Source organism: Sorex araneus, chromosome 2 (assembly GCF_027595985.1).
Source record: "Sorex araneus isolate mSorAra2 chromosome 2, mSorAra2.pri, whole genome shotgun sequence".
Lineage (NCBI taxonomy): Eukaryota > Metazoa > Chordata > Mammalia > Eulipotyphla > Soricidae > Sorex > Sorex araneus.
In genome coordinates, this window is record NC_073303.1 from 10,243,532 (window position 1) to 10,252,798 (window position 9,267).

The window sequence follows — 9,267 nt, forward strand, 5'->3', positions numbered from 1 at the left end:
CTGGTCTGACCTTGTCTGGACTGGATACTGTACGCTTCTTTACCGATGAAATGGCGTGTCGAATTTCGGAAGGGAGGATGTTGGGAACCACATATCCATCCTGCGGAATTAGGTATGTGGGCAGGTGGATCAGGTGGACGTGGCTATCTAAGAGATCTGAGTAGAAGTCGTGGACGATCTTTTCCATTGCCCTTCTGGAAGATGTGATAGACCCATCAGGACGTCAGAGGGCAGTCATCTTGATCTTACAGTTGGCGAAGGGCAGGCAGGCGTTGTGAATAATTTCCCAGGCTTTTGCCACATCAGCCAACACTGCTGCTCTTCTCTCTTTGAGGTCTTTTTTTATTGCTTCTCTGCATAGCTCTCTAAGCTTGGATATTAGCTTGTGATTGCCTGAGGCTTGTGTCAAACCACGTTGGCAAACAATCCCCAAAAAAGAGTTTCCGAAGACAGGCATCTTTTTGTAAAATTCTATAATCTTTTATAAAATTCTATAATCTTTATTTTTTGACCTGAGTTTGTATTTACTCTTGTGGGATATATAAACCTGTCTGAGGATCTTGGATTAAATACTTTTTTAGTTCTGACTGTATTTTCCCAACATTTGCACAAGACATTGCAAGGGACACTGGATGGGGATTGTTTCAGCACTTTCATGCTCAAAGGAAAGGTTTTTTGTTAACTAAGAAGAAATCACTGATGGGAATTTACCTAGGCTGATAATTTATTCCATAAAATTGAATCCAATGAAAAGAAGAAAACAAGGCAGTGTATGTTCTTTGATACTAAATAACTTTTCTCTAAATCATCTGTGCTTTAGAGAGAAGTATTTTTGTGCTACTTGCTTAGAGTCTTTATAAATATTCATTTAATGCAAATCATTACATATACACTAACCTTAGCATCTGGATAGGTTATGGGAAAAAGAGAAGAAAGCAACCAAAATTTCTACAGTCACAGAATTGGAATCCTTTTCCTTTGAACTGAATACTAGCACAAGGATATTGTGCTCTTTTTCCTTGCAAATATCAGAAATCCCTTTTCACAATTTTTTTAAAAGCATGCTGACTGTGTATACAGATTAGAATCTTCACCAATACAAAAATAAGGCCTGATAGACTCAGAGAAAGAGGCCTTTGGGAAAGTGAAGATGTGTGAGGCAGTTACCACATCATAAAAGGAGACAAGTCCGGACTCATAGTCCACAAAAACCCCTATATAGTTAACATTCTGCAGAGGAAGATGAGTTAGGGGAGAGGTAAGAGCTACATAGTCATCATCTCTGCAATATCTGATGGCCCAGAATCCAGAGTCAGGATCCCGTCTCATGCCATTGTCTCTTGGCACATTTTCCAGACAAACTCCGACGTCACACTCGGATCCTTCTCGAAAATATATTTCAAAGTAATATTTTCCAGAGGTGAAGGCCTCACATCCCAGAACACAGGGCAAGTCTTTAAACCTAGCAGGAGTTTCATGCTTCACTTGGGGTGATCCACCAGTCACCTTGTTTTCATCCTCATTCACAAGTAGGCTATTGTGAGCTGTATCTGGATCTAGAGTGACTTTAACTGCAAAAAATAAATAAATTAAAAACCATGGACAACAAAATGAAATGCTTACTTCATAGTTAGTACTCGGTATATTCTAAATATGATCAGCCCATTCTCAAAAGAAAAATTTGCTTCTGACAGTCTTTCTAGTCATTTTATAAAAATTCATTATAAAAAGTAAAATAGAAATCATATCAGTCACAGAGAATGGTAGGGAGGATTGAAGAGTTAATATATGAATAATACTGGGTAGGATTGTCATTGTGTGGCATTGTAAAACATTTGGTAATAGCAGCAATATTCTACTGAGGCTCTGAGTACTCTCCTGTTCTTATTTAACATGATTTCTATGTTTCTCACAGTAATATCAGCAAAACATATTTGACATTTTTCCTTGCTTGCTTCTCCTAAGTCCTACCAATGTTTCCAAATGACACTGACACAGTATCAGATGGGGAAAGACAAAAACCAAGTAATTAAATACTTGGTTATTCACACATAGGATGTCATTGGGGCCATAGGACACATGGGCACTCCTCAACTTTAATTTTACACTCTCTTTGATTTCTATAAACCATAAGGATTAGTACAAGATGATGGACCAAGTACAAATGTGCCAGAAAAATGCTCTGAGTAAAAAACAAGAAAACTAGAATAGTCTTAAAGGTAATAGCCTACAGGAGAATTAAAAAATAGAACATGATAACAAACTGAGCTAGAGATTTAGTCACCTGGTCACCTAATGTGTTTAAACACCTTAATTAAACACCAAGCAGATCAGAAGCACACAGGAAATAAAAAATGCAGAAAGTCTTAGCTGTACTCTTTCTTGTTTTTCTCTAGACCACTCCTCATCTTGTAATGTTTTGTCTTTATGACCTCAGAATCTCTAGGGAACCAGTATTCTTCCTTCTACCTGACTTCATTTTACTTAGCCAATGAGAGTGCTGGAGAGAACATGTGAAACAAAATGGTGGAGTGGCAGTCATTGCTACGAAGCTTCTCCCCAGTGCTGTGAGAGTCTGCACTTCTCCCTCAGATCCCGCTCTCTCCGTTCTTCAGATCCCTCCACTTGTGTTTGCAAAGCATAGTGAGGACTCCCTGACTATCTTCGTTCTGGGTGCTTCAGTGCTCCTTCGTCGTTATCCAAATCTAATCTGTTTAACTCACTTATTAAACTCTCATAAATGAGTTCTTAACAGGAGCTTATGGAATACATTTGGGATTTAATTTATATACTTTGAATGGTTAAAAAATTAGACATCGTTTAAAAACTCATCAGAATTGGCTAATAAAAAAAAAAAGGCGGGAAGAAGCAGAGATATAGACCCTTCCTCATAGAGTACATGCAGATGATCAATAAGGATATCAAAATTGTTCTCCATCATTTACTATCAGGAAAATTCATATCAAATTAGCAATGAGATATCATTTCACACCTGTGAGAAAAAAAGCACTATTGGTCAAATGTGGGAAGGGAAGCTTCAATTATTGTTGCTGGGCAGCTCCTTTGGTTCAAACTCTTTAGAAAGTGGAGAAATATAAAAGAATAAGAATTGAGCTTCCATATGACACAGTCATTACACTTTTGAGCACCTACCCAAAATGTCCAAAATTTCTATTGAAAAATACATTTGTGGGGCTATAGTGATAGCACAGCAGGTAGGGCGCTTGCCTTGCACGCGGCTGACCCGGGTTCGATTCCCAGCATCCCATATGGTCCCCCGAGTACCGCCAGGGGTGATTCCTGAGTGCAGAGCCAGGAGTGACCCCTGTGCATCGCTGGGTGTGACCCCCCCAAAAAAAAGAAAAATACATTTGCTCTCCTATGTTCATTACAGTACTAGTAAGAGTATGAACATCTGAAAACAACCCAAGTTTCCAAGAACAGATAACTGATCAAGTAATTATTGTATATACACAAAAAGAATGCTGCTCAGCTATAATATTTAATTATGTGATTTTCATAGACTGAAGACAGCAGAGGGTGTAAGACAGACACAGAATAATTCCTCTCATATATAGAATATAAAGAAATTTTGTAAGGGAATAATATCAAATGGGCAAACACAACAGAAACTGTGATCTAAGCTACATAATCACGCTTAGCATGGTGAAAATATGAACAGATGGAGTTTGAGGAAAGTACATTGGAAAATCAGGTGATGGTGGAGATAAATGGACATTTTGGTGGGGTGTGTGGAGTTGAAATGTTATATGCTTGCAATCCTTTCACTGTCAGCACTCAAAATGACAATGGGCAACAGAGAATCTTAAACATAAGTAAAATGCACAGAAAAATATGTATCCATGATAATTGAAGTAGTACATCAAAATGTTACTTCTATATCTATTATAGAAATATTTATAACCAGTGCTGAAGTGATAGTACAGTGGGTAGGATGCTTTTGCAAGAGGCTGACCTGGGTTTAATCCCAGACATCTCAAAAGAGTTTCTGAAGCCATGCAGGAGTGACTCCTGAGCTCAGAGCCAGAAGTGGAAAAACTAAATATTTATTTTAGAAAAAAATCAATGGTTAAAACAAACTGTTAATTTAAAATTAAAATACTGGAATGGTTTCATCTCAGCTGGAGAAAGAGTGCAATATTGTCATGAAGAGATTTGATTGAATACTGGTTAGAGTAATGGATTAAAATGGTATGCAAATAGATAAAAATTAACAGAATACAAATCACTTTATAGGTGAGGGGGTCTGAATTAAAAGAAACTTTTCCTTGCCTAAATAGCAATTGCTTATATCATCACTCCAGTTATTGCATAATTCTATCGGATTATAGATATATGAAATTTTCTTGTGTGAAACATGTGGAGTTAAGCATGTCTTTGAATTCAGAACATTTTTCTTGTCATAAGTGCAAAGCAATGTCTCTATACTCTAAGCATGTGGACACACCCAGTGCTAAGTCAGTGCTCATCTCATCAGCACTCCTACAACTAAACTAAATAGAATAAATAAAGACTGAATACTATTAAATCAGAGCAATTTAGTTTTGGTCACTGAAGCTCTCAGACCAACAATGACTATATATTCCCCCTCTGTTGGCAACTTTGTATAAGTACTTTCAGGACCAGAGACCTATCATGTATAAGTTACAGTGGACTTATACAGTAAAAGTAATGGGTTTCATGTCTATTATTATAGCTTATCATGGCAGTGTTAATAATGATATCAGATTTGCCCTAGAAACTCTTGCTTTTTGATCTCACTTTGGACAAACAGTTGGCCATGTAGAAAGACTCATGCACAAGCATTTGAGAATTTTCTTCAGGAAACACAGGGAAGTATCCAGCCTGCAACCAGCAAAGAGCTATGCCGGAGGTCCTCCATGCATCAAGAAGTGTATTCTGCCAACAATCACAAAGATCTTGGAAGTGGATTGTGTTAGCTTCCAGCGAAAACAGAGCCTAGCAGTCATGTTTATTGAAGCTTTGTTAGACTCCAGTTAGAGATTCATCTGAGCTGTGATCATTTTACTGAAATCTGTGAGATCTTGTGTTCATTTTATTTGGGGAATGGAGAGGGTTGACCTGACTGTGCTCAGGACTTACTCCTAACTCTGCACTTAGTGACCAATCCTGGTAGAACTCAGGGACCATATCAGATGCCAGGGATATACCCCGGATTGGCTGCATGCAAGTCAAAAACTCAACTTGCGATACTATGCTCAGGACTGACACAGCATTATTTGTAACTACTACATTTTCATTAAAATAAAAAATTTTCATAGTGGTTCTTAATTTTAGACTAACAAATCATAAAAATATATATGTTTTCAGAGTTTTTAAAAGAAAATTCAATTGTAGGTTACTACATTTGAAGTAACCTACTTCAAATAAAGCAATTACTAAAATTATTAAAGAAAATAAAGCAATTATTAAAAGAATAAAGAAACAGAAAGTTTTTGACTAGGTAGCACTTGTCAAATGGTTCAAACATTTATTGTCTTACCTGGTCTAGCCTTAAAACCACTGGCAGCAAGTCTTCACCTACTTTTCTACAATAACTCTGGAAATATCATGACATAAACATAATCATTACTATCCCAAACTCTTTTCTCTATGCTTTGTGTAATTAATGATTTTTAAAAATTGGTCACAGTGTACTGAGTGTTAAGTGTTATTATGTTGTTTTTTAATATAAGACCGATATATTTGGTAGGCATCACTAGTCAACTGGAGAAAAAGATCCGGAGAGTCAATACTCTAGCTAGAATCTGCCCAGGAATAGCAATAAAATGTGTTGTCCTGTATTCCCCCAATCTGTATTATTTCTGAAATTTTGGATGACACGTACCATAATCAGTCTCAAACATTTTTATCAATTGACAGGAAATGCTATCAAAATCAGGCATAGCATGAATATCCAATGAGACATCCTCTGGTTCATTTAACATCATAGCCGAAATCCTAGAGAAAAGAGTCCAGAAACTTCATCAGAGTGATATTCCATTAGACTCCATAGAGCTACTCTCCTTCCCTCCTGAATTCAAAGAGCACTCACCTGTCCAAAGTGTCTGTCACATCCTATAGAGAAAGATAGAAATAGGTATGGAAATATTAGAATTTCATGGAACTTTGATGGGTGGAGATTTCTCTAAAAATATATAAAGCCGTAAATGAAATCAGTGTACTCCTATGAATTAATGAATTCCCAGGGAATGATTCTGATCTCAATTTACTACCATAGCATTCTTCAGCCTTTTCAAATCTTTGATTATGTCTGCATATCATTCCACAGAATAGCAGTTATAAACACTGTGATAGACCATTTATATTCAACCTATCTACCCTTGTTTACCTTCACCAAAGATCCACAAAGTTTGAGAGAAACACTGACCCAGTATAATGCCATGACAGTATTTGATTAACTAGAGTATGTTTCTCACTTTAGGAATATGAGGAGTTGTTACTTCTACAACCACATAACCTGTGAACTGTTCGTAGGAATATCAAGAATTGTCTCAAAATTGCTCACTAAGCACATTTGCAATCAGTGACCTAATTATTTCGAAAGAGTTCAAAGTAGACATTGTTTGTCACTAAGTTACTTTCAGACGAATTCATGTAGAGATCTGAAGATGGACTCAATTATATGGTGGCAGCAAGTTTGCACTAAGGTCGAAGGTCTTGCTTTGCCACCTCCATCCTTTGTGAAATAAGAATGATTTCCAGGCTTTTATCACAGTGTGCAATATCCTTACAAGAGCTAAAATCAGGCCTCATAGTATCTGTTTGAGCAAGATACAGGAACAAATCAAGGAGAAAGTTTATCAATCATTTTAGTGAACAGCTTTTAGCCTGCAAGAATTGACAGGAATATCTTTAAGGAAATCATTTGACATCAGAAATCTCATCAAGAGAGACTGAGGCTAACAGATGCCTACCAAAGTTCTCCCAAGGTTCCCCAAGAACTGCCATATCTATCAAAGGTGCCTCTTATGTAATTTTCAGAATGACACCCTACATATTAGTGAAGAACACCCATATACAGGCATGTGTATCTAACAAACATTCGTTTTAATTCTCCAAGCTGTGTGCATTCTTAAGTAATAAGGCAGCAGCCCATTTCTCCATATTCCTCACCAGTTTCTCTAAAACCCCAGGAACTGACACCTTCACCCATTCCTCCGGGTGCACAGTCTCACCTGCAGTAACTCCTGGGCTGAGCCCTGACATCTCCTCTCCAGCTCCAGGATGTGTTTGTTCAGTTCCTGGCTTTGCTTCTCCAGCTGGGATTCACTCTCCTGCAGCCTCTTCAGAACTTGCTCTTCTTCATTCTCCAGTCTCCAGAGATAAGATTGCTCCTCCATGTGTAGGATCATGTGAAATATCTTAAAGATATACTTGATAAAATTTCTTTCTTGCAGATTTTCAGACTAGAGTGAAGAAGGCATATTCAAAACACAGGGGAATGTTCATTTTTAGATTAAAAAATCAAAATACAGTAGTTTTACTCATGTAGAGTTAAAAAGAACTTATAGGAAACAGGGAGTTTCTCTCTCTCCAGATTTGGGTTTCTCTACACGCTACTTGGAGTTTCTGTCATGCCACTACCCATAACTGTTAAATTGAGGGAAGAAGGAAATACACTCTGTCAGAGAAAATTTAAAACTCACACAAAGACATCAGGGCAGATGTTTGAAAAGCTATCCTTATAAGCCCACTGACCTGTTAAATTTGAGTATAGACTTTTGGATTACATCAATGTTCCAGAAATTCCCTAAGCTTCTCTTCTGAGCAGTCTGGTAAATGCAGAAATTGACCTAATTTTGCAATTGTAGGTGTTGTTGCACCATTTTCTGCTCATCCTCAGAAATTTTTCAAATTCTGAAATTCATGAATTCCACCCCCAGAGACCCTGTTCCTCACAATGATTAGTTTCTGAGCATGGATATTAACAGGCCAGACCCTGCATTGTGGTAAATTCTGAGTGGGAGGTCTACACCTCAAACAGGAAAGTACTTTGAGATGTTTAAGGCTTGTAAACCAGTGAAGATGAATCTAAGGAAGGAGATAACTAATTTTGCAACTCCTAACTTATTTTCAGACCCTTCAGTAATTACTGCTGAAAGGTCAATAAACAGGAGTTCAATTCTCATCGTTTCAGCCAACTAGGAGTTTTAAAAGGAATTATTTGGGTTTATCTATTTAGTGTAGATGAATGAAATTAAAACATACTTTTGTTTTGCCTAATCCCTCTATATATCTAATCTTTAGAGCTAACATGTTTGAGGTCAATTAACTCAAATTCTTACCTGAACTTTTATAATTTTGTCTCTTATGTTCCGTAGCCATTCCTTGTTTTTGACTTCTTGTTCTCTCAGGTATGTCAAAGTTTCCTGGAATAGTTCCTGAAGGAAAAATGATTTGATTTAAGTTTATAAATTGGGCAACTTTTCATTCTATATCTCAGGGGAGATCACAGACTTTAGAACTTGTATAGTCCTTCCACTTTCAAGAATACATACTGAGGGACTTGGATGAAGTGAATAATTCAAATCTTGAGAGAATAATATCTGCCACAGAGGCAGACTATGGTGGGGTGGGAGGATGGGAAGGCAGCAGGAGAGAAGCTAGTGAATTGGTGGCAGGAAATGTACACAAGCAAAAGCAATGGGTATTGGAACATTATATGGCTGAAACCCAATCATGAAGAATTTTGAAAGTGCATATCTCATGCGTTTCAAAAAAAAAACCAGAATTATCAGACTAAAATATTTCAAATCCATAGTTGCAAAAGAGGAATGGGTTCTTTCTTGGTTTAGCACTCTGGGCACTACTCACCTTGTGGCCTTGATAGGCATCTTCAGCAAGGACCGTGGTGTGCCCTTTGTGCCGTGGTGTCCGCTCACAGTGCCAGCAGATGAGCTGACCGTCATCTTCACAGAATAGACAGAGCCTCTCTCCGTGTTCCTCACACAGATGTTCCTGCTCCATCTTCTTAATGGTGTCAATGAGGTTTCCTAGCTGCTTACTGGGCCGGATGCTCTCCCTTTGAAACTGTGCGTTACATAAAGGACATTTTAAGTTTTTCCGGAAAAGTGACTGCTTTTTCTGGATCGCAAGATTTTCTACTATGCAGGAACGGCAGTAGATGTGTCCACAGTCTATGATCACTGGCTCAGTCATCAGCTCCAGGCAGATGGGGCAGGTGGCTTCCTCCTTCATTATCTTAGCTGTGCCCGAGGCCAT

General features: G+C 37.8%; 1 protein-coding gene across 1 annotated transcript; it reads right to left on the reverse strand.

The window, feature by feature from the left end:
- Positions 1-1,053: 1,053 nt before the first annotated feature.
- LOC101549606 (E3 ubiquitin-protein ligase TRIM38-like) lies at positions 1,054-9,267 on the reverse strand. The gene is made up of 6 exons (XM_055124303.1): positions 8,860-9,267; positions 8,331-8,426; positions 7,221-7,451; positions 6,077-6,099; positions 5,870-5,982; positions 1,054-1,571 (listed from the first exon to the last, which is right to left on the reverse strand). Exons 1-6 carry the CDS (start codon positions 9,265-9,267, stop codon positions 1,054-1,056), a joined length of 1,389 nt encoding a protein of 462 aa, XP_054980278.1.